The sequence below is a fragment of the Cladophialophora immunda genome, assembly GCF_000835495.1.
Source record: "Cladophialophora immunda strain CBS 83496 unplaced genomic scaffold supercont1.5, whole genome shotgun sequence".
NCBI lineage: Eukaryota > Fungi > Ascomycota > Eurotiomycetes > Chaetothyriales > Herpotrichiellaceae > Cladophialophora > Cladophialophora immunda.
The window spans coordinates 1,798,276-1,823,044 of NW_015622545.1; the positions used below are offsets into that span (position 1 = coordinate 1,798,276).

Consider the following 24,769-nt stretch of genomic DNA (forward strand, 5'->3'; position numbering starts at 1 on the left):
ATCTCTCAGCTAGGAAGGGGTTTACCAGGTCTGGGTGCTTTTGCCTATCTATCTCTCCAGGGAGCCACTTATCCACTCACAGCTTGTTCTCCTTGGTGAAAGAGAACAAATTCTTCCCGCGCACCCCTGGATGCTGCCTCACGGTCCCCGACTTGCCGATCTGCTCCTCGCTTGCGCTAGCGAGCTGTTGCAGGGTCGCCACGTCGGCGTGGTTTGCGAGGAATCGCCTCCCGCCGCTCTTCGTGCGCCCGACAATATGTCCCACCACTGGAGCGCCATCCCGGCCAAATTCTACCGTATAAGTCTGTTGTTTTTCCGGTCCAGCAATTAGATGAGGATTTAGTCTCGATGTGATGATACGACTTACTTCGATGGTCGCCTCGCCTTGTGGTTCCGGATCGAGTGGAACCGCTGTGTCTTCTGGCCAGACCTCCGGAAGCGGGTTTTGCTTGGGATACTGTCTGCTCCCTGGCTCGTTCGACAGACACAGCGCGTATTGGTACGTCATGAACCCTCCATTCGCCAGGATCAGCCCTTTGCGAGAGGGACCGTGTAGGTGGCGAAGTTGTCGCACCATTTCCGTAAGAGCCTATCATTAGTCAACGGGGAGGCTCGCTCCTGAAGCTCCATTCCGCCGATTCTGCCTACGTGCATCGAGTAATTGTTGCCCGCGCCGCCGAAGAAGGTCAAGCCGCCCAGCAGCGTGATCGGCTTCGCAGGCTCGAGTATCGACAAGCCGAGATGGTGGCACGCCAGCTTTGGGACAATGGGGAAGCAACTGCGTTTCACACGTCAGTTATCGTGTGAAACTTGCACTTTTGACCAGGCGTACGTACGAGTAGATGTCATAGAGATCGATTTCGTCCTTCGTCAATCCGGACACTCTTAGAACCGCGTCGAGCGTGTGTGAGATGGATGGGCTGGAGTGGAAATTTGGCCGCTCCCAAACTATGTAGGTGTCAAGGTCAGTCCGAACCAGAACAAGATGGGGATTTTCGCGTGTTTACAATCAAGGCTGTCTCTCGTGCCGGCGCCCCCTAAAGGGAAGATCCACTTCGAACTGGGTATACCAAGCTCTTGAGCGTAATCGGTCGAGGTGAGGAGGCAAGCTGCCGCGCAGTTGACGGTATTATAGGCGTTCATGAGAAGCGGATCTAGACGGAGGCACGGGTTAGAAGAGGAGCGCAACGCGATAACTTCAGGGCGAGTTTACAGGGCATGCATATCATCCTGTTCTTCCTGGTCACCTTGCCAATGGTGTCCGCGCTTTCTGCCGGTCGGCCGTAGGTCCACGCGCGTGGATTCTGCGCCGCAACTCTGGCAAAACTTGCGTACAGCTGCGCCGACTCGCGGTTGTTGTCAGGCAGGGATTGGCCGCGGTGGGCTCTGAAGCCGTTTTCATACAGCGGGTAGATTTGAATCGGTCTGCCGATGGAATGGATAGATCCCAGACCTGTGATGGAGCTGAGCAGTCTGTCACCATTACTAGTCCTCGCACTGCGTCCATACCTTCTTCGAGATCCCTTGTGGTTGGTGAAAATACGGCGCCTACTTCCTGCTCGACAGGGGTCCAAGGCGGCGGTGACCCCTTGTTGACTTTGGTCCAAGCCTGCACTACCAGCCCGTCAACGACGCAGGCGAATGCTGGTTGGGAGAAGCCTTACACGAAGCCAAGGCTTCTCCGCCGGCAAGCACGGCCACTTTGCTTTCCCCCCGCGATATCGCACGGGCGGCTTCATCGAACAACATGGCTGGATTGTGGCCCCCTTGCGTGCTGGCTCTCTTGTGTAATGGGGTGACGCCCAGCCGCTGGGCCAGGAGCTCAGGTAGGTCTGCGTAGGGCCACGTCCAACAGCGAACGGTGTACACGCTGGTAATGCTGGACTGAAGCTTTTGCGCGGATGACGGAGAGAGCCCGGTGTCGCTCATGGCGTTTTGGACGGCTTCGACCATCAATTGCAACGGCTCACGTGCGTCTCGAGGTGCCAGAGATCGATTGACCACGTCAGCCACGCCGACGACAACGGGGGTTGCCATTTCAGAAAAACGATTGAAAGGTGGGCAGGCAGGCAGCTGAGGACAGTCGCCAGACGGGGGTGAAATACTGAGGTGATGGGAAGGGTCGGTCCTCTACAGGCCGGCGGCTCGCTCACAGGGATATCCAGTTCTAATACAGATGAAGAGCCACCGAAACCGACTGTGTAAGATCCAGTAACCAGAAGCTACAGCACGACGCAAAGCCGACACTCCCGCGCTGGCGTGCTTCCCGGGAGGGCGAATTGCTGGCTCCGGCTTCCCCAATTTTGTAAGCTCGTTTCTGGGAACACTCCCGAATCACGGGATATGACCAGCGACCTTGTCAGAGATGACAATATAAGCCACTTTCATTCGATCTTGCTCTTGCGCGCTCAAACCCAACAAAGTCACAATCACGTCCCAATGGCTTCATCACGGGCTGAAGCCAAACCGAAGGCGGCCATCTACCGCTCAAATTGCCCACCGACCAATTATCCCACAAACGTCTCTCTGTCACAATTTCTCGTCGAAACCAATCCAGAACAAATTCAAGACAACAAGGTCACTTTGGAGGACAACTGGACCCGGAAACGCGTTACTTACGGCGGTATACGTGAGGCCGCCTCGAAAGGCGCATGGGGCCTCCGTCGAACACTCGACTTCCAACGTGGCGACGTCGCGGCGATCCTCTGCCCCAATGCCGTAAGCAGCTCCCGCGCAAACCAGATGCTCGAGATGGTCACTCAGAGGACAACAGGTTGACTGGATGGTGTTTGCGCACTCTGCTTTGTGGGCAGGAGGGATTGTTGGGTAAGGCGTGCACTGTCTCCGAATGGTGTCAGGTTCCGCTGACATGGGCAGTGCAATCAACCATCTGGCCTCCGCTCCCGAGCTCGTGCATTACCTCCAAGTGTGTTCACCAAAAGTGGTGGCTGTCTACAGGGACCTGCTCCCAGTGCTTCTGGAGGCGCTGTCCTTGATGAAGCTTCGGCGAGACAAGTATCCAAAGATCGTATCATTGTGTGGTCGTGCAGCTGATCTGCCACTGGTGAGGATTTTCATGGCCACGGATGCATCATCTGGAACTCCCTTTCTGCTAACGCATTCAAGTTTCCGGATGATATCAGCGGAAGTGCAGCACACGAGGCAGTTCCACCCCTAGATTTGACCAACGAAGACAGCCGCAAAGTGCCTGCGGTGATACTTTTCAGCTCGGGTGAGGATCATGCCGCCAGGCCACTGTTACAAGGCTGACGGGGATGGTAGGAACCACGGGCAATCCAAAAGGCGCTTATCTTTCCCACCATGGCATCATTTCCCACCTTTTGGCGACGCGCATCGCAGACCCGGACGTATACAACGGAGAGCAGAGAGAGGTCTTCTTTCCACCGCGTGAATATCCCGCCCGATGCCCGCAGAGCCGCCCGCCCTAACTATTCCAGTTTGTCATTTGTATGGCTTCAACGTCGTTGCCATAGCGTCTGTCTGGTTGGGCAACTACACGCTCCTGATGAAAACCTACACCTTTGAGGAATTCATCCAACGATCCTCGGAGATCCGTTGCACTTGGATGCACGTGCTTCCACCGGTGGCGGTGCGCCTGGCTAAAAGCCCCTTGACCCAAAGCCTGGATTTGCAAAGTCTCAGAACGATCATTTGCTCGGGTTCGCCGCTCGGCGAAGACCTCGTGGCAGTCTTACGGAGACGGGCTCCGGAAGTGGTCATCACTCAGAAATACGGGTTCGTCTTCTCCCAGTAATCTCCCTTGCCTGTAGCGTAGCTTAGTTGGACTGTAGCTCGACGGAAGCCACGGTGACCTTTTTGAAGAGGAGCGTCGCAAACAGCCGCGGGGCGAGCATCGGAAAGCTGTACCCAGACATGTGAGTCTTCGCCCAAGCAGTGGGTCGAGTGCTGAGAATAGACAGGGAAGCACGTGTCGTTGACGATGACATGCTTGATGTTGAGCCTGGCAAGGTTGGGGAACTGTTAGTGAGGGGTTCATCTGTCTTTATGTGAGTTCAGTCCCTGCATGCATCCTCAGTCATGAGTCCAGACACGGCCTCACACGGTCATCTCAGGGGCTACAAAGACAATCCGACAGCTACACGCGAAGCTTTCCACGACGGCTGGGTAAGAACAGGAGACCTCGTCCGCTGCGATGAAGAAGGGTACTTTTACATCACTGGCAGAAAGAAGGAACTCATCAAGTACAAAGGGTACATGGCCTCTGATGGGATCTCGAGAGCGTCTCGACTAATTGTGAACAGGTTTCAAGTGGCACCCACCGAGCTCGAGGAGATTTTGACTTCCCATCCCTTGGTTCAGGAGGCCGGGGTAACAGCACATTATGACGAGGCACAGGCGACCGAAGTTCCCAATGCGTATATCACGTTGGCGGATGGGACTCGAGGACGTCAGGACGCCAAGGTGCTGGCGGCAGAGATCCGCGCCTACGTGGACGGCAAGGTCGCTCCCTATAAGCGGCTTCGCGGGGGCGTTGTCTTCCTCGACACTATGCCGAAAACCAACAGTGGGAAGATCCTACGGCGACTGTTGTCCAAGGCGAAACGCATCTCGACTTCAGAATCAAAGCTCTGATTTGGGCTCGACTTTGACGCCTATGATGCCTTGCAACAGATACTTAGGTACACATCGCCATGCAAACCGCGCCTCCTACGTAAGGATGTTGATCTTGCCCGATGATGCAATCTTTGTTCATGCTTGTCTGTTCCTCCACACTGGCAGCTGGTAGCTACTCTTGCACCCTCATTCCAAGATTCATTTAGCCCATGCGGCCTTGCGCGACGCCTGCCGCATCTCGGCGAGTTCGATGAGATCGTATAGCTTGTCGGTGCACAGAGTCATAGTGACTGATTTGAGAGGTGTAACATCAGTGACTTCTCCAATACCGCAAAAGTCTTCCAGTGATAACACGAGGCCGGCTTTGCCCTCTGGATTCTTCAGGCCATCCTTGCTGCGGATCTCCTAATGGACAGTTAGGAATAGCCCATAAAACATATGATGGAAAGGAATTGTCTTACCACAGTATCATCACACTCGGCACCTTGAAACCCTCCGTCGTCGTCAAATTTCGCCCGCCAGACCGAGAAGCGTGCGCCCTTCTTCCCCGAATAATCAACATCGATGCAGAGGACAGTTCGTATGCCACCCCGAGAACCTTGGATATACCCTTTGGCCTTGGATTGCAGCTGGTTGGTTGTCTGCGAGTTTGCGACTTCACCAACCATAGTTGGGTATTTCGCGTTGAATGCGCTTCCAAACGAGAGGTCAGGAGTATGTTCGGTCATGTGAGTACTAATCATGGCAGGATAGTGGAGGTCAGAGGTGTAGAGAGACATCACGGATGAGGCAAATGCGGCAATGGCGGGGTTGGTGTGTTTTCGTGACTCTTTGATGAAGTCTCTCAGTAGATCTTCCGCCTCGCCGGCAATGATATCGTGTCTGAGGTCGGGCATTCTGATGGTGAGGATTTCGTCGTCGCCGTCGTAGTCGAATCTGAATCTGTCGCGCACAAGTCAGTCAAAGCTTCAAGATCACGTTGTTCATGCCCTGAGAGATGCAATCCCGTACCTTCTTCCAGCTAATTTACCGTCCTCCACCATCCCCAATTCCTTGAATTGTTCGTATTGTTCGAAAGGGAGGGGGAAGTTAATCCTGTCGACTGAGTTGTCGGATTTGCCCTCTTCGAGCCAGTCGAGTAAAGCTTGCAATTCGGGCTTGATTTGGCGACCAGCTGCGGATGGAGATTCACAGCCTGAGTCAGAAGTTGAGGTGTCCTGGAGGCGAGCATGATCCGCAGCGCCAGGGTTGATCTCATTATTGTGAAGCGTAGAGACGCTACCGCGTTCCTGGTTGGTAGCCATCGCGGGTCACTTGTTTTGTCTGTTACCAAAGCTGTGCGACTGATGGGTGAAATGATGTTTTCATAGACAATCACTGCCGCGGTGTTATGGATTCTAAAATGTACGGCGGAGTAAGCACTGCAATGAGCAGTCTTCCATACGGCGGCGCATAGAACTATTCTACGAAATATTACGAAAGATGTGCGTCTCTTGTGTAGGGTGTAGCATGTGTCGATATGTCTTTTGACAAGGAACGGCACCGGCACCGACACACCACAGCCGGGTCGCTGTGGCGACTTTAGAGACAAAGCGCCTCGCCCTTTGACATAGACTGCCGGAAGACATTTGGGGAATACACTGTTGTGAGGAGATGTGCCTATGCCGCCGCATGCGCCACCGAAGACGTCTGGACGGCTGCATGTTGCACCGTAGATAATGGTTTCTACCTATATAACTTGTTACTTTCGCGTTGAATATTTGTTCACCGTTGTCTGTCCAAAACAACCACAATAACGACAACGTCGCGATACGTTGTCGACCGCACTTCCACAGAAGGGCCGCACTACCGTCTCTACGCTCCGCCAAAACCACCCCGAGAGATAAATTTTAAACAACTCCAATATGAGTAGCAATTCCACCTCACCTCGCTCAGACGGTGACTTGTCTACTTCTGACAAACCATGTCCTCCTGATTCCTCCCCGATCTCACTCACCAGCCTCTACCATCCTGACCTTCAACGTATCATCGACTGGGCGACATCGCCATCTTTCGCAACACCGGACTGGGCCGAGTTTCGCCTGGCACCCCTGCAATTCGAAGAGCTGCAAGGGCTGAAAGGCAATCGGTCTTCTATTTGGCGCGACCTGAAGTAAGCGTATTCGCGTGCCACAAATATTCTGTGTACACACTTTGACTGATCACCTGGCCCGTAGGTACGACTACTCTCGTGCGGATCAAGTACTCTCCCTCCGAACACCGACCAGCAGAGGACACGAAAGCCTTGTCTTGCAACTCGCGGTTAAAATTCGAGACCTTCTAGCACAAAACTCCAGTGATGCCGCTCCTTACAAACCTGGGGTTAATCGGAGATTGGCTGATGACTCCCGGCCATTTTCAGACCACAGTCAGGATTTTTCTCGGCTGGGTCAGGAGGTTTTCCAGACCGGTCAGAGCGTCGTTGACTGTGGTGAGGATCTTGTTAAGACTGGCGAGGTCATTGTTAGTTTGGGGGAGATTAGTCCTTGCTTTCGTCAGACCATCGCAGATTACGGAGAGTGGATCGCCGACTACGGCCGACGAGTTGCTGCTGACGGTCAAAGAATGCAGGGCGACGGTCGAAGAGTCGAAGAAGGTGCTTACAGAATGGCAGATGCTTCGCGCAGAATGGGTGAAACCGCACAGAGCATAGATGAGTATTGCCAGAGGGTTGTCGACTTGGAATCAGCGACAATCTCCTATCGGACGGAGAACGGAGAGAGAGTCCAGCGCGACCCCGACGCCCAATTCGGTCTCGAAGGTCGATCCAAGCCAACCCTGATCATCGAAGTAGCTTGGTCACAATCCAAGAAGGACCTCGAGAGGATGGCACTGGAATACATCAAATGCACTCAAGGTGAAATCCGGGCTGTCGTTGGCCTTGATGTCGATTATGCACAATGGAAGAGCGCAAGACTCACGGTCTGGAGAGCGGTGGTGAACGATAAAGAGCTCGTTGGTGTTTCTTCTGAGTCTATGGTACGGTGCCAAATATCTCGCGCTTCGGAATGACTGCCATACTGACCCTCTCTCTCTGTTCTAGGTCATCCGGAGTGAGCGAGGGGTGGAGAACCCGGACCCAAAGGCTGGACTACGGCTCTCGCTGGCAGATTTCGCAACCCACGAAGACCTGAAACAATGTCCTTTTCTCGAGATGATTCCGATCTTCATTGGCGCCAAAGAGATCTGTGCGATGATAGACCAAGCAGAGCAAGATAACCGAGCCTGGAAAGCCACCGCGGAGTAATCTCGCCAGCAAGCAGCACATCCCCCATCGTTCCCGCCTCGCAAGGCACGACAAAAAAGGAAGGAAAAAAAAAAAAGATCTTGAATCTCAACTCTCAAAAACAACAACAACAACCAAAGTGACCATAAAAAAGGAAGGGGGAAAAGCGCCGGCGTTTCCGGTGCGAGATGCGCATGGCACAGACAGCCCATATCGGGGTTGCTCAATGCCACCCATTAGTTTAGATTCCACAAACATTAGCTAGTCAATTACAAAAAAAATGTCAGAGTCGAGTATGCAGGAAGTTCAGGCGCGTTCTGCGGCTATGAGTGCCCTGGCATCGACATGGACCACCACTGGGATGGGAGGGCCTGTATTGTTGTAAAACTATGGAAGAATGCCAGAGCCGCGGCGTGCCGACCGGGCGCAAGCTACCTCAGCGCTGATTCACAGCCTCCTGCAGTAGCCTTACTTGCTCTTTCAGCATCTCCACCTGTTTCTGCATGCCATCTAGTTCTCCTTTCTGTCTCTTGCGGGTTGAAGGCTTGGGGGTATTGGAGTCTGTAGCAGTCTCTGCAGATGATTCCATCGTAGAGTTCAACCCCTTTGACTGAATGTCGTCAAGACTCATTCCAGATGCAATTGATCGCACTTGAGGATAGTCCATCTGTGCCAGGGCATCTCGGATCCTCTTCAGATGCTCAGGATAGAAATCGTCGTACACCTTTCGCACAAAATCATACGTCCGCTTTCTGCTCTCAATCGCTGTTTCACAGTCCAGCATGAATGCCATGATGCGGTACCGATAGAACGAAATCTTGCCGTCTTTAACAACGGCATAGTGTCCAAATATTTTGACGTGTTCATATGTGTGAGACACCGAGATGACTAGAATCTGGCCGTTCAAGTCTGATGTTTGATCGTTTCCTCCCGCCCTACATAGCTCAACAATGGCATTAACCGCCATACAGCTACTTCTTGCACACTGTCGATCGGCCCGAGCGATGGTTTGGTCGCCTCCTTTGGCTTCGCAAACGAGAAATGGAAAGTACATGTGGTCCGTGAACAGCGTCGGTCTTTCCCAGGAGGAATAATTCTCCAGCTTCACAATTTCTTCCTCTGTGAACGCGGATTGAGCTATGCCGACAGCGAAATCCGGTTTGGGTTTGGGACCGGCTATTGGAGTGCTTTTCGCCCAGTCAACAGATAATTCTTCGGCAACATGTTCCAGCTCACTCTCGCCGCAGAAAAAGAGGAGCTCTGCCGAAGGTATGAGGAACGGCGTGATATCCCGAAATATGCGAGCCTCGTTGCGATCGCGTAGCCGATCCCATACGGACGGGAACTCGTCCACCGGGCACGGGGTACACTCTGGGTCTCCATATAGAGCCTTCGACATCACCTTGCACAGTTCCTTGCTGGCTTCGGACACGAACTTTTTACCTTGAAATTCGCTCATGACAACGCGTTTCTGTCTGAGAAGTCTTTCAAACCCAGGTGTGTCCGTCCTTGGAACTTCGCTATCTTTGGTCATCTGGGTGTAGCTTCGCTTCATCGACACATCAGTTGGAGGAGGAGCCATGATTTGGAAATTCCTCGGCCACAACCCAGTGCTTGCCCAATGTGCAATCGGATCACGCTCGTCTTGTTCTTCGCCGCTGGGGACCGCTGATGCTGGATGCACTCCGTCCGAATGGGCAGTCTGCGACGGGCCAGCCACGTACTCGGACCGTTCTTGCTCGATCGAATCCTCGGTGGGTGTTGTCACTGCTTCCGTTGCAGATTTATTTCCTTGTTGTTTTCGGGGCTTCTGTCTTGATCTGCGAGCTGGCCGAAGCGTGTTTTTCTTCGTTTTCGTCTGCCTCTGTTTCCTACTTTCCGGAGAGACCTGTGCTTGCTTTGGAGTGGGATCGGAATCGAGCGTTACAGGATCTTGGTCTTGTTGGCGCAGCTATCTCCGTGTCAGTTGAGAACTTCTACGCTTTGTACCCTTGACGTACCTGTTTTCTGGAAGAGCCGCCAGTTGAGAGGGAGGATGAATGCGGTTTCTTTGTTGTATCGACATTCCCGCTCTGAGCCTTGCGGTTATGACCCTGCTGCTTCAGCCGTGCGCTTCTGCGAAGAGCGGGAGGAGGAGCCATCAGTGCTGTGTATGTATGTGCAGTTTCTTCACAGATGAGAACTGGCGGTCAATGTTGAGGCGAGGGCGTGGTAAAATGCAGGTAGCCGTTCCCGACACAGCAAACTTCCTCGCTTCTTTGACCGGCCTGTCTCTTTAGGTGCGGCCCACGATGATTCATAACAAAATTTTCTTTGTTGATGATTTGGAGGCCAACGATCTCTCCGGATGAGAGATTTTGAGTATTGAGACCTGAAATTCCAAACTCGCCCATGTTGCTGCGACGACCAGTTGAAATTCGCACATTCGCGGCTGTCTCATGGCTTGTGTCCATTTGTGGCACCGCTTTCAAGCGGGCATGATCGGTAGCTAGCCTGCCAGCTATGCGCCTGGCAGCCCAAATGAAGACTTATCCTCTCTGGTCATTGAGGAGGATGTCTGGTGTTTTCCATAGGAGGAAGAGCAAAATTACGGTCAAGCATTAAGTTATCTGGGCTGCTGCCATTAGCGTAACCTACTTGGCCGTAGTGTTGTCCACGGTGCCACTGGTGCCACCAGGTTTTGGCCTCTGATTTGCCTGGTTTGGGCGGGGCAAATAGAGTGTTCCTAGCCGTAGGGATGATTGGGAACTTTTTGTGGAGTAATAGTATACCGAGCACGATACCAAGTAGCTCGCTAGGTATCTATAGTATCTTCCTAGTGCCTTGGCAGCTCCAAGCCGATTGTCGTTTACACAGGTGCACAGTTCATACGGACACGCTAACGCCCTTGGACCATCCACATCCTCCATGCCCCGTCAACCTCGCCTCAGTGGTGTTGAGATCGCGCCTCTTGTGCCTCATACACACTGCCCGACTTCTACCTACCGGCCGTCTTCGAGAAAGGGAAAGTCGTACAGGTCGTCCAGCCGAAGGGCGGGATCAAACACTCCGGCAAACTCGTCGCGGATCTGCGAGTCGAAGAGCATGTAGTCCTCTGTTCCGCTCCCGGAGCCGCCAACCCCAACATTCCAGCTATCGCTCAGACCACAGATTCCTTCTGCCGGAGTCAGTCTCATGCTAGCAAGACAACTCACGTCTTTCTGGTTCGGTTCTTGCTGTCCTTGCTGTCCTTGCTGATTTGGTTGTTGCTGTGGTGCTAGTTGTTGTTGTTGTTGCTGCTGCTCCTGCTGCTGTGCCCCAGGCTTCGCGCGGCGGGCCGCCAAAATCTTGGCCTGCACGTCTTCGAGGCCCTTGAGACGATCCCAGGCCCGCGACACGGGGCCGGACCTGTGGCTCAGCTTCCGCAACAGCATCGAGGCCGCGCGGAGTGTGTCGCGGATTTCGGCCCAGTACTCAGCGGCCGGGGCATGCACGACGATCAGCAGCAGATTGCCCAGGCTCGAGACGATGAAGTGCTTGAAGAAGGTGGCGTGCGTGTACAACAGGCTGGTGGTGGCGTCCAGGTCGGATAGTGTCTGGAGCGAGTCCTTTGCGATCTTGAGTGCGGTCCGCGTGTGCTCCAGGTCGCTGTCGATGCGCGAGGCCGACTGCAGGAGCGGGCGGTAGATGACGTTGCGCAGCTGGTTGGAGCGGACGCAGAGCGCGACGCCCAGGTAGAAGCGCTGCAACTCGTCCGCGTCGCTGCTTGCCCCCGCGTCTGGGATGGCCGACTGGCCGTGCACGTACCGGATGGACGCCGGGATCTGCTTCTGCCACTGTCGGACCTGGTAGTCGAGATAGTCAATGTCTTCGTGCACCACGTGCGGCTCTTTACCCGGGAATTCGTTGTTCATGTGCCACGCCTTGGCCGAGAGCTTCGCGAACGGGATCATGGCGCGCAGGTAGTCATGCTCGAAGTCGATGGACACCAAGGCTGAATCGACGAGGCTGTCCTGAATGACAAAGGGCACACCCAGGCCGAGGCTGGTTCGACGGTCGAGCGTGTAGACCGACCAAAAGATCCTCAGAACCTCCTTGCGCGCGTCTTCCCCGGGGAAGTGCTTCAGTAGGGTCTCGCGGCGATGAAGGCCCATCTCGAGACAGCGTCGCGATGCGAGGCAGGAATACCTGCTGGCGCGAAGTTCGTCGTCGAGGTTGTAGTAGAAGAGTGCCTGTTGTTTCACGAGAACGCCCGCCCCCTCTCGGTCAGTCCTTCGGCATCCAACACAGACACACAGCATCGAAAATCCTTACCGTCAAGACCAAAATTTGGACGCCGCCCAGCCCTTCCACATTCATCAACGAGTCATCCGACGCGTCGAGCACGGTTTGCATCAGCTCTGTCGCTCGGTGTGTCCCACCGGCGCCCAGTTCGGTCATCATGCCGATCGCTAGCTGGATCTTCAGGATCTGAGTGTCGACGCTGAGCATGAGCTCGATGAGACGACCAGAGGAGCCACTCAGATGCAGGCGTCCGCGCGCCACGTCTAAGCTGTCCAGCAAGACTTGTGCTTTTGATGCGAGGCGCAGCCTGCTGGTCACCGGATACATGGCCCCTATCGTGCGGTGGTAGGTGTCGAAGTATTTCAGCGCGTCCGACCGCTCCATCGTCCACAGAGGATCCCGCCCCAATAGTCGTGGGAAGAGCATCTTCTCGCCTGGGACGCTATAAGGGGGGTGTGGCGACGACGGAGCCTTGGTGAGGCGATGTGAGTTGCTGAATGCGCATCCCACACCCAGCTTGGTCAGGCTCTCATCCGCCACCTCGAAGGTGAACTCGGAGCTGGTCGGTCCGTGATACTCTGGGTAGATTGTGGCAGAGTCGCCCGCGGCGTCGAGGAGCGGCATCGAGGTCTCTCTTTCATCCGGTTCAGCTGATTGCGCCGTATTTACAGGCCGGGCATCCACGCCTCTAGGCGTCAAGATCCCTGGATCGCTCTCTACCATGTGCTGGACCGCGTGCGTCGAACTGGGAGAAGAAATCGCATTGATCTTCTCATTCAGAAGATCGACCTTCTCCATCACCGCCTGGATCTGGGTGGTCATTTGGCGCCATTCTCCACCTCGCACGTCTACTGCGTCTCCAATCCCCGGGAGAAGCTCTCTGTTTGAAGGCGCTGCAGGCCCTGCGCCACCCTGATTTCGCGCTGGTCGATAATAGTCGCACTGCACCATGCTGCCGACACATCTCTGACAAGGGTCCTGTCCGTCGCAGCGGACCTTGCGCCGTTTGCATTCATTGCTGCAGCCACGGGGCTTCAATATCACTTCCGAGACAGGGGGCAGGAATGATGGTGCTCACCAGGCACTCGTGACATAACGAGGTCGTTTGGGTCTAGGGGGATGGTCTGCACTGTCGTTCAGGGCGTGCTTGGACGCAGATATATTGCCCTGGGGCGTCATTATCGCAAGGGCTGCGGTGTGCTAATGGAGAGTATGATGGATGGGAAAACAGGCAGAAGATTCGTCATAAGGATCCTGATGCTCCTCCCCCTCCTCACCCCGCCAGATCTTCATGCTTACCCCAGGCCAAGGCTGTGGAGTTGTTGACCCGAGACCATCCGCTACGACCAACGAGAACTGGGGGATTACACTCGCGACCCACGCGGAGTATGGCGTTGTGGAAGAGAGCCTCGGCCCCATGATGCTGATTACACTAAGCATGTCGAGGATAGTCCGCCGGCTATTAATAGGCCAGGGCTCAGCACTACACACTATGGCTGAATTATCGCCAAACACCATCCATACAGGAGTCATTCCTCGCAATACCCATTGTTTCTCCTCTCCCTTTCAACTTGGTTCATGCAGAACTGTGGCAGTGGCTCACGACTCTAATTCCTTTTCCAGGGCCGACAGGTTATGAGGGACGAAACGGACCTTGTACGCCTTGGGCTGCGTGGTCAGCGACGCCGGGTTGGCCACACCCTTGATCGGCGACGTCTCGAGGACCCCGTCCGGCACCACCTTGAAACTGTTCAGCACCCGCAGGAAGAGGACGTAGAGCTCGCGGTACGCCAACTGCGTGCCCAGGCACATTCGCGACCCAGTGCCGAAGGTGAAGGTCGGAGCCTCGGGCCTCTCGAGCCACCGCTCCGGCCGAAAGGCCTCTGGGTCTTCCCACAGGTCGGGATCTAATTCGCAGCATTTCAGCACTTGTCAGACAGGGCAGCGCGCGTGGGGGAGGTGAGTAAACGAGGGTCCTTACCCATGTTGCAGGCCCAGACGTTCAGGAACATGACCGTCCCCTTGGGGATCACCTTGTTCTCGTAGACAAAGTCCTGAATCGTACAGCGCGGCAGGGACAGTCGAGTCACGGAATAGAACCTGATTCCAATCCTGAGCATGGAGTCAATCCCTCCGACGGGGTCACGCGGTGGCCTACCTCAAGATCTCCTTGATGACTGCCACCAGATACGCACAGCTTTGGTCGTCTGCGGCGTCACATAGCGGGTTGTCGGATGAATAAGTCTCGCGGATCGCGGCGAGTGCCTTGGCCTGCACGTCCTGTCGGTCCGCCAGGATAGCCAGACCCCACGACACAGCCGAGTTCATGGTGTCGAGCCCGGCGGCCAGCAGCGTCAGATTGAGCGAGCTGAGTTCCAGCTTGTTGAGCTTAGCCTCCTCGTCGAGAAGCACGTTGGCCCTCATGCACGGCCTATACGCCCCCGTGGCAATCCGGTCGTCCAGGTCCTTGTCCAGGACCTGCATGTATCTGTCGCGGCGGACTTTCATCTCCGTCGCGACGGCAGACTGCTTATTGAACGGATTCAGGCGGAGGAGCGGGATGTAGTCCTGCAGGTTGCCCGTCGTGCTCCGGAAGTTGCTGATGGTGTCTTCGACGTGCACGATCTCGTGGAACAGGTTGTTCTGCGACTCCATCCGCGTGCCCCAGTGCAGCGTCAGGCCGATGCTCATGTTCATGCGCAGAAAGAGCGGCATCGGGTTGACCCCCTTCTTGCCACGGCCACCGTCTCGCAGCGCCTCAGAGAGGAACGTGCGGGTTTCGCGGTCGAGGTGAGGGACATAGCTGGCGACGGCGGGTCGATTCACCGCTGTGGCGATGGCCTTTCTTCTTCTCTTGGTCGACTCGGACCATGGACTGGTCCCCAACGTTGTTCCCGCCGTGTCCGAGATGATCTGAGCGCCTCACCTTAGGACGACTGTAGAGAAGACTTCCTCGCGGAACAACTTACTTTGTGGAAAGTATAGAATTCGGGCCTCGAGCTCGTCGCATGTGAGTTCTGGTTCAGGATCGCCTTTGCTGCCGCGGCAGAGTTGATCACCAGGACGGGTATATTGCCCAGCTGTATTTGGTAGACAGGGCCGTATTTTCGAGACCACTGGCGATACTGTTCGGGCGCATCCTTATGGCGAATCTGCAGCAAGTTGCCCACGATCGGTGCGCCAGGCGGCCCTTTGAAGCCAGGCACTCGCGCGGACCAGCGGACGAGTTCGTAGACGACGAAAGCAATCAGGCTAAGAACAGCGGGGGCGAGGACACCGAGAGGGATGTTTTGGGTGACTTTGGCAAATTCCGCAGCCATCGAGACAGTCTAGCATTCGTACAATCTTGGATTGACTCTGGCAAGGGATGTTATGCAGCCGTACTCGATGTGAGCTTTGCAGGGCCAACCTGCTGGTCATGAGTCTTTTCAAGCCTCACGTCTCGTGCAAAGTGAGCCCCAACACGGTGTGCTCAATCAGCCGTCTCACAGGTAGTGCTGATGCTTTGCAGCGGAATGCCTTTCCGAGCCTCCGAACAGTTGCGAGCCTCGTCAGCGAGAACAGGCTGGCTGCGTGGATGGTGTCGATCCTGCTCCGAGATCCCTGCCACTGTCTCCGCAGTGTCAAACCGACAACTGGCAGTGGAATGCTTGGAGGTTGTCTTGCATCCGGACTTCCACCGTCCGTGCCAAACACGTCAGGCCTTATACTACTATGGAAATCGCCTTCGTCGTCAGCGTCGTGCGCCCAAGGTAATGCTGATGGATTGCTAACCCGGATCCTCACCGCGCAGGAACTTCGACATGTCGCAAAGGGGAGTCTTCAAGGAGACCGAATCGACACGTCCGGCCTTTGACCGCTCGAGCAGCTTTGCCCTGTCAGCGACCATTTCCCCCGACTGGAAATGGGGCGACGGCGCCAACGACCCCGGCTGCGGACTCGACAAGAAGCACATCGAAATCGACCCGAACGCGCCAGGGCGGTCGGCCGCGAGCAATTACAAGCTGCTGATCTCGGGCATCGTGCCCCGCCCGATCGGATTCCTGAGCACGCAGAGCGAGGACGGCACCGCGCAGAACCTGGCCCCGTTCAGCTACACGCAGGTTGTGAATCACGATCCCCCGGTGTTTGTGGTGGGGATGGTCGGGTCGAACGACAAGGACACGCTGAAGAACCTGCGGGCGACCGGCGAGTGCGTCATCAACACCATCAGCGAACACTTCGTCGAGGCCGCCAACGCGGCGGCCGTTGACGCCCCCTACGGCATGAGCGAGTGGCAATTGACGGGGCTGACGCCGGCGCCGTGTCGAGAAGTGCGCGCGGCGCGGGTCAAAGAGAGCGTCTTCAGCATAGAAGGGAAGCTGCTCGAGATCAAGGACTTTGAGAGCAAGAGCACCAGGGGGACCAAGTCTGGATCCATGGCCATCATCGAGGGAGTGCGGTTCTGGATCCGCGAAGATGCCCTCAGCGACGACCATGCCACTATTGATCCGGCTGTGTTGCGGCCTGTGTCTCGACTGGGGGGGATCACGTATGGACGGACTACGGAGGCCTTTGAGATAGCCAGACCCAGATACGCAGAGCACCGCGACGCCCTTGCCAGTCGACTGCACAGCAATTGAAATGGTTCCCTAATATGTACCTCCGGCCCATCAATAGCATTCTTTAGAGAGATCCTACCGCTGAGAGTCCAAGCAAGAATGCCTACCAGGAGGACTGCGACTGTCTCACCCGTCGGCGACTGCATGATTATTGAACATCCCTCCAACGACAGACCATGTTTAGAGCCATTGCTCGCCGCCTCCGAAGCCACGGAAACTATCACGGCCTGCGCCCCTGACGGTGATGGGGCTACCCCGCATAAGGCTGGGTAATCCCACACGAGGCTGAGCGCACACTTATCTTTCATGCCGTCGCAGTTACACTCGTTAGACTCCTTCGTCTCAGAATTCATATCATAATTGCACCCTTAACAGCGATCTCTCTATTCTAGGTTGCGCCGTGATAGAAACTCGGTTCGGATTAGCGTTTCTTTGCCCTGATTCTTGAAGCGGCACCCCGACTGACCTTTCCTCCTGGTAATGCGCCTGTTCAAGCCCCAGCCTCCCCCAAACCGCAAAATGGCACATGGACATGCAAACGTCTTGGTTGCCTACCTCAAGAACAACTTCTTGTCGTTGCTTTAATATTACCCCCGGTGACGTGGCCGAGAATGACACGATTGCAATCTTGCACGGCGTTCGAGGGCCGGGAGGATGGGAAATCCAGCGCTCGGCCACGTTGATAACACATTTTATTCATTGCGGTGAACAACTAACTATCCCTTCAATATTGAGGAGAGAGAACAGGTGGCGAAGCGATGTATCATCATAAAAGAACACTAGGAAGAGAAACCGTATGCTGTGAGCACACTGAGACAGTATCATTTCATTCGGACACTCTAGCAGGTACCATAGAAGATGGCATTGTTAGATGTTACAAACAAGCGTCCCTTGCATGGGTGGCGTCGTCCAGCCAAATTCATCGACTCGAAGGAAGCTCGGCGCATTGTTGCGCCTTGGTAAAATGAGATGTGGAACGGGGTACCTGAAACGTCTCGAACTCTCAATGACCGTTGAGACTTGCCTTGCCTCCATTTTCATGCGACACCGGTCCCGGCTCGAGGAAGGGCGAGTTCTCCTTGACGCCCTTGGGCTTCTGGAACCGCTTCCGGAGCCCGAGCCACGTGCGGGCGTTGTAGTCGAGTTGCCTCTTGCTCGACTTGGACCAGGCCCAGTCACTCATGCCCAAGATCATGTTCGACTCCAGCACGAAGGCCATGCTCCCCTCGCCAACCTTCTGCGGGACCAGGTCCATCTCCGAGGCGCGCGCGTGCGTCTCGCTGTCGGGCCCGTGGCCGACCATCACGTTGTGCAGGCTGGCGCCCCCGGGGCGGAACCCGCCGTCGGTGCGAGCGTCGTACTCGCCCTGGATGAGGCCCATGAACTCGGCCATCGTGTTACGGTGGTACCACGGGGGCCGGAACGTGTTCTCCATGACGAGCCAGCGCGGCGGGAAGATAGCCAGTTCCACCACGCCCTCGGACGAGGCGAGCAGGGTGAAGATCGACGGGTCCGGGTGGTCATACGAGATGCTCCCCACGGTCATGAAGCGGCCCAGGTCGTACTTGTAGGGGAAATACGTCCCGTGCCAGGCCACCACGTCGAAGGGCGAATGGTCCTGCTTGGCCTCGAAGAGTTGGCCGTTGAATTTGGCCACCACGCGGTAGTCAGTGTCGGCGTCGTCCTCGTACGCCGCGATGGGGATCTGGAAGTCCCGGGCATTCGCGCAGCCAAATGATCCCAGCGGCCCGAGGTTGGGCAGCGTGAACACCCCCTGGTGCAGTTCGAGCGCGTAGCCCCGGACAGGCCCTTCGGGCAGGGAAACGTGGTACTTGATCCCGCGCGGAATGACACAGATCTCCAGCGGCCGCACAAGGAGACGGCCCAGCTCGGTCTTGATGTCGAGGACGCCGGTCTGCAGGATGATCAACAGCTCGCCGTCCGCTGAGGAGAAGGCAGTCTTGGGATCCATCGACTGGCCCGCTGTGAAGATGAAGTAGCCCATGCCCGACTTGGCCGACACGTCGCCGGCGGCACAGAGCAGGCGCATGGAATGCACCCAGTCTGCTTTCTCGTCCATGTCGAACGGATCCCAGCGCACCTGGGTCGGCACGTGCACTAGATTCTGATACGCATTGTAGTTGGTGGCCACCTCGCTGTCCGGCAGGGGCTCGGGTTCGAATGGCTCATGAGCCGCAGAGGGGACAATGCGATACAGCCAGGTCTGTTGGTTCTCCGGCCGCGCCGCCTGGAAAGCACTGCCCGAGATCTTTTCGGTGTACAGGCCAAAGGCTGGACGTTGGGGTGTGTTCTGGCCAATGGGCAGAGCACCCTCGATGGCTTCAGATCTATCAAGGTTGGTTATATGGATGGGCACCGACGTCTTTACGAACACTCACTCCTGATACGATCCAAACCCCGTGTTGTACCTGTACTTCTCAGAAGTCTTGAATTTCGAGAATGGCATGCTGTTTGTTCAACGGTGGTTGATGTCCTGTTTGTTGTGAACCCACTTCTACTCGCCCTGAGCCCTTGGTTGAGAGGGGCGTCTATAATACGTGAACGAGGGGCCGATACTGAATCTTCGGCACTTCGGCTCTAGAGACACGAGCATCTGGCCAAAGCATCTCCTTCGCCTCATGCCCATGACCGCCTCCGAGACATCAACCAGTCCAGCTCGGAAATTTCCGAGCACCGCCGAGCACCTCCGCGCAGCCTCCGAGCACCTCATTCAGCCTTTGTCCTGTTTTACTTGACACCTACTGAATCCCTCGATCCAGATGACGGGTCAAGCTTATGCGTCTTTGGGCAATGAACGAAAGCAGGCAAAGGGCCTGAGTAGTAAGTTGGATTACCAACACCATTCTGCTCTCCGTCTCAACTCTTGAACAACAAGAGAACCATTCACTAAGATATCACAGTAAAAAGCAGCCAGCGCGATGGCGCCAATGTCATGGCTAGACGTTGCGTCGGACTCTCTGTTCTCCCTGGCCAATATTCCATTCGGCGTGGGCGTCTTTCCTGGGCATGACAAGCCGTCCGTAGCGATCGCTGTTGGCGAATATGCGATGAACCTGGCTGTATTTGCCTCCAGTGGCGGATTCTCTCAGCTTGCAGATGTTCAAGGCCATGCTGAGGTCTTTGATCAACCAACCCTCAATGCTCTTGCAACCTTGGGGCGACGCTTTGCGGGGGCTGTGCGCCGCTTTTTGCAAGATATCCTGAAAGAGCCGACGTCATATCCTGACGTACTCAAGGACGACAAAGATTTGCAGTCTCGATGCCTTGCGCGGTTGACGGAGGTGGAAATGCGTCTCCCTTTCAACATTGGCGATTTCAGCGACTTTTACGGGGGCATGAACCACGCGTATAATGCCGGGGCACTGTTTCGGGGTCAGAATGGAGCACTGCTACCCAACTACCTGCATCTTCCCATGGCCTACCACGGAAGATCGTCTTCGATATACGTGTCCGGGACACCCGTGCGAAGGCCATGGGGACAGATTGTGGAAGATCTGAGCGCAACCGAGAAGCATCCAATCTTCGTTCCCTGCCGGACCATGGACTTCGAACTTGAGCTAGGGTGTTTTGTCTGTGGGGGCAACGAGCCATTCGACAACATCTCCATCGAGAACGCCGAAGACAACATATTTGGATTCGTTCTCCTGAACGACTGGTCCGCGCGCGACGTGCAACGATGGGAATATGTGCCCCTGGGGCCCTTCAACGGCAAGAACTTCGCGACCACCATCAGCGCCTGGGTCGTGCTGGCAGACGCGTTGGAACCATTCCGGAGTCCTGGGATGGTTCATCCCGGCCCGCTTCTTCCGTATCTCCAGGAGCGCCGCAAGGACTTCACATACGACCTCAAGCTGGAGATCCAGCTGCGCAGCGGCCGCACCAAGCACCTCTCGACCATCTGCTCCACCAACGCCAGGGACGGGCTGGTCTGGTCCTTTCCGCAGATGCTGGCACACCATACCATCACGGGCTGCAACATCAGGGCGGGCGACCTGCTCGGGTCCGGGACGATTAGCGGAGAGAGCATATCTTCTCTGGGCTGCTTGTTGGAACAGACTCTCAACGGAAAGCGGCCGATCCAGTTGGAAGGGGGGGAGCAGCGAACATGGCTGGAAGACGGAGACGAGGTGATTTTGAAGGCTCGGGCTGGCGATGAACAACGCGGGTTCGTGGGATTTGGGGATGCCGCAGGGGTGTTACTCCCAGCACATGAGCAGACAGCCAAAGCTGGACTCAGTGAACTGTAGCAAACATGAATTGAGAGATAGAGTGATAGTAGCGAAAAAGCGTCGACCTTGGAGAGTTTAACCAGCCCTCCATCCCCATGCACCAGTTCCAAGATGGCTTCCAAGATGGCCGTAGCAACGCATTGAGTCGCCGCGTTCTTTCAGCCACAGCTTCGGTCGACACCACTCTGTCTGCACCTGTGTCTTAGATCCTGTATCGCATAGGTTACACACCGGAGCATGACAGGCGGCGAATCCTGGAGACTTCGGTTCTCTTTTTTTGCTACCTTCATAATAGGCTGTCAACATATTCTCCAGTGCTCCCGATATGTATGTCTGGGAAGCGGCCTTGTTGACATCGTCTCGGAGCCCGTCGAAGTCGATCTTCATATTATTTATTGGACGAGATGGTAGTGTGGAAGTTGATTGACCGGGCGGCATCACCCTGTCACGTGCCTGTCCCCAAACGGGAATGAGCTGCCCGTGAATTCAACTTTGTCTTGGCTAAACTCTGCGACCGACTGGAATGCCTTGTTCAGAGAAGCGAGAACTTTATGCCAACTTTGGGCCTTCGCGAACGGACACCTCGCGTTTACCTTATCCATCGACAATCTGATCTCTTCAGGTGATTCAGTGGCCCAGGCTTGTCGTCGGCAAACGCTGTACTAAAAAGGTTAACCGAATGCACGGCGCTAGAACAGCAAAGCCTCCCACGGGCCTCGCTGGAGACGCCTTGTTCTCGCGCTAAGCTACCAGATGCCGTCAAACTGGTTTACAGCGTGGAAACATGTGGACATGCACAACAATTGCAGGCGGGAATTGGCCCCGCTGGACTAACAGGCCTGATAGCCGTGTCTGTCACTCCACGATGCCGCCGTGTCGCTCTTTGGCCGAGTATGACCTCGGGTAGGCCAAGGGTAAAGGAATACAGGATAAAATGAGAAAGCTGCGGCTCTTTCTTTTTCCATCCGTGCAGCTCTTGTGATCGTCAAACGCATTCCAGGTGATCATCTTGTGGCCCTTTTCCATTTTCAGCCATTTGACGCTACAGCGACGAAGAAACAGGTCTACGGGAAAAAAGGAGATTCTGTTACCATCATGGAGACGTGGAGTTGGTACAATATGTACCTGGTGTGGTTGGCTGGGTTCGGTATCTTTGCGAGCGCATACAATATGGGTACGGCGTGCTATCCTTGCCACCGAGTCTGCGCCTCCTGCTCACACACATTCTTGCCCAGCCGTCATATCGAGCACGTTGGGGCAGCCGACGTTCTATTCCTACCTGGGCTTGACCATGGGGACGTCCCACACCACCTCCGTCACCTCGACCGCCAACGCGTTGTATTTCCTCGGTTCTTTCGTCAGTTGCTGCGTCATCACCGCCATTGGAGACCGGGTCGGGCGGAAGAAGACAATCTGGATCTCCCTGTCCTTCATCATCCTCGGCAGCGCGTTGCAGACGGGGACTCGCACCGTGGCAATGTACCAGGTCTCCCGCGTCATCACGGGCATGGGCACCGGCTCGCTTTTCTCGACTGTGCCCGTGTACCAGTCGGAGATCTCGCCGCCGCACTTTCGCGGCTTCCTGGTCGGCCAGGCCGGAGTATTCTCCGCCGGCGGCTATTCCCTGGCGTCTTGGGTTGGTTATGGCTGCTACTTTGCCAGCGACAAGGGCACCTTTGGCTTTCGCTTTCCGATATCCGTCGGCTGCATGCTCGCTGTGGTGATGCTCGGGCTGTCATTCATCCTCCCTGAATCGCCTCGCTGGCGTAAGGAACCCATTTTTTTTGTTCTTGGTGCACTCTGTCCAGAAGACTAACCGTATCCGTCGGTAGTAATTGAACACGGCCACGAAGATGAAGGGATCCGGCTTCTTTCTCGGCTCCATCCAGATCGCGACTCGGCCAACAGTGACCACTTTGCCAGACTGGAATCGATTGAAATCAAGAAACAGTATGAGCTCGACCAGTCAATCCGGCAGCGGGAAGGGAAATTCGGGATCATCACCCGCAAGTCGAACCTGAAACGCCTGTTCTTCTCATGCTTCATTCTCTGGAGCTCGCAGGCGATGGGCATCCTGGTCATCAACAACTACAGTGTGCAGCTGTACAATGCCCTTGGGTACACAGGCAGCCGCGCTCTTCTGTTGGGAGCTGGGTGGATCTCGGTCACGATCCCGTTCAATGCCGTCGCGCCGTTCTTGATCGATCGTCTGGGAAGAAAGACCATGTTCCGTAAGTTCTTCCCCAGTTCCTCCCTAGTTCCGCTCGAAGGAGGACAAGAGACTCTAATGTGCGGTAGTGATCGGCTCGTTTCTGCTGTGTGTCTGCGTCGCGGGAGAAGGGGCATTGCTGAAGAAGTTCACCGACACGGGCAACGATGCCTATGCTCGTGGGGCCATTTTCTTCCTCTACTTCTTTGCCTTTGTAAGACATCTTGGCTCTCCCTCGTTGTCGCCCAACACCTGCTCACTTACCATCGCAGAGCTACGGAACCTTCATCGACGCCGCGTCTTGGGTATACGCGGCGGAGATCTGGCCCAACCACAACCGCGGCATGGGCAACGGCATCGCCTTCGCCGCGGCGTACGCGTCGACTATCTGCTGGACGCAGTCGGCCCCGATCGGCTTCGAGAACATCGGCTGGAAGTTCTACATGGTCTTCGTGGCCAACGCGATCCTGTGCTTCCTGGTCGTCCTCTTCCTCTATCCCGAGGTATGGAATTGCCCCTCCCGTCCGTTTCGGAGTGTTTGTGTGTGGGAAAGGAGCTGACAAGAGGTTCTCACCTAGACACGCAATCTGCCACTGGAAGAGATCCCGAAACTCTTCGGCGACGAGATCGCGTACGAGGACATTCATCTCGCGGACACGGCGGGCGACAAGGTCGAAGAGCCCGAGGTGCTGACGGAGCAGCCAAAGGCGCTCGACGCATAGCGCGGAAAGGTGAATTGTCAGTCAGCCTACGGCACCGCGTCGGCCGGCTTCAATATGCGCATCTTCTGCAAGCAAGCCGTCAGGAGCATGCTGTGTGCCTCGAGAGATCGGACGCATAGTTTGATCGTGCTTGTCCGGCGCGGATGGGACTCATCAAGGAGAAACTGACACACAGCCTCCGAGCCATTATGGTAAGCATGGTAGATGATAGGTGATAGATGATAGATATTAGATACTAGATGATAGATATCGCTCGTGGATATAGAAAACCCGCCAGATAGATTCTCAACGCAACTTCAAGGACTGTTCGTTTGGTATGAATAGCAGGAGGATGTCTGATGGAGGCTCGGATCAGATTAGATTGGTCGTTGACCCGACACAGACCCGACCGGCTATTCCATCCCAAACCCGATGGCCAGGTTGCCGAGGCCGGCAAACGGAGCAGCAACACGGATTTTCAGAACCCAAGAGCAAAGTACGCCCAGCCATTCACCTCGGCGAAAGCGTGAGGTGTCCGAGCTACGCTGCTGAATCGGTCTTGTGGACTCAGAAGGCACTTGGCCTGCCTTGTCGATTGCCGATGGAATATGCTGAAAGCTTGCTGGGAAGTATACTCGAACGACCCTCCAGGAGACCTCTCTCAGGGTATCGTTCCATCTGCAGAATTCATTGCGCTTCGGCTTCGACATTTTTCACGGTATGGCAATACACCATCTGAGATGCTCTCGAATAGTATGAGTGTTGGTATGGGACATCCATGTAGCTACGAGCAGAACGGCCTCGATCCGGTCAAATTGATAGCCACCAACGCCTCATCTGAATCCGGACTTTTTTGTATCAGCTAGGGACATCAGCGAGTGATA

The 24,769-nt window shown here is 55.5% G+C and overlaps 6 protein-coding genes across 6 annotated transcripts; 3 read left to right on the forward strand and 3 right to left on the reverse strand.

The window, feature by feature from the left end:
- Positions 1–76: 76 nt before the first annotated feature.
- PV07_08842 (uncharacterized protein) lies at positions 77–2,037 on the reverse strand (the record flags this gene model as incomplete). The annotated part of the gene is made up of 8 exons (XM_016396041.1): positions 77–304; positions 368–589; positions 649–778; positions 837–948; positions 1,008–1,154; positions 1,214–1,453; positions 1,510–1,614; positions 1,665–2,037. 8 exons carry the CDS (start codon positions 2,035–2,037, stop codon positions 77–79), a joined length of 1,557 nt encoding a protein of 518 aa, XP_016245897.1.
- Positions 2,038–2,439: 402 nt separating this feature from the next.
- Positions 2,440–4,614, forward strand: PV07_08843 (uncharacterized protein; the record flags this gene model as incomplete). Its single annotated transcript, XM_016396042.1, has 10 exons — positions 2,440–2,718; positions 2,774–2,826; positions 2,878–3,064; positions 3,127–3,232; positions 3,283–3,408; positions 3,459–3,756; positions 3,813–3,896; positions 3,942–4,028; positions 4,095–4,232; positions 4,284–4,614. The coding sequence occupies 10 exons, from the start codon at positions 2,440–2,442 to the stop codon at positions 4,612–4,614; spliced, it is 1,689 nt and encodes a 562-aa protein (XP_016245898.1).
- Positions 4,615–4,773: 159 nt separating this feature from the next.
- Positions 4,774–5,917, reverse strand: PV07_08844 (uncharacterized protein). The gene is made up of 3 exons (XM_016396043.1): positions 5,608–5,917; positions 5,058–5,538; positions 4,774–5,001 (listed from the first exon to the last, which is right to left on the reverse strand). Exons 1-3 carry the CDS (start codon positions 5,898–5,900, stop codon positions 4,795–4,797), a joined length of 981 nt encoding a protein of 326 aa, XP_016245899.1. The 5' UTR covers positions 5,901–5,917; the 3' UTR covers positions 4,774–4,794.
- Positions 5,918–6,500: 583 nt separating this feature from the next.
- Positions 6,501–7,882, forward strand: PV07_08845 (uncharacterized protein; the record flags this gene model as incomplete). The annotated part of the gene is made up of 3 exons (XM_016396044.1): positions 6,501–6,748; positions 6,813–7,614; positions 7,679–7,882. The coding sequence occupies 3 exons, from the start codon at positions 6,501–6,503 to the stop codon at positions 7,880–7,882; spliced, it is 1,254 nt and encodes a 417-aa protein (XP_016245900.1).
- Positions 7,883–10,842: 2,960 nt separating this feature from the next.
- Positions 10,843–13,075, reverse strand: PV07_08846 (uncharacterized protein; the record flags this gene model as incomplete). The annotated part of the gene is made up of 2 exons (XM_016396045.1): positions 10,843–12,072; positions 12,155–13,075. 2 exons carry the CDS (start codon positions 13,073–13,075, stop codon positions 10,843–10,845), a joined length of 2,151 nt encoding a protein of 716 aa, XP_016245901.1.
- An 8,995-nt stretch (positions 13,076–22,070) lies between these two features.
- On the forward strand, positions 22,071–23,906 carry PV07_08847 (uncharacterized protein; the record flags this gene model as incomplete). Its single annotated transcript, XM_016396046.1, has 6 exons — positions 22,071–22,149; positions 22,211–22,741; positions 22,808–23,206; positions 23,274–23,398; positions 23,457–23,687; positions 23,763–23,906. 6 exons carry the CDS (start codon positions 22,071–22,073, stop codon positions 23,904–23,906), a joined length of 1,509 nt encoding a protein of 502 aa, XP_016245902.1.
- Positions 23,907–24,769: the final 863 nt, after the last annotated feature.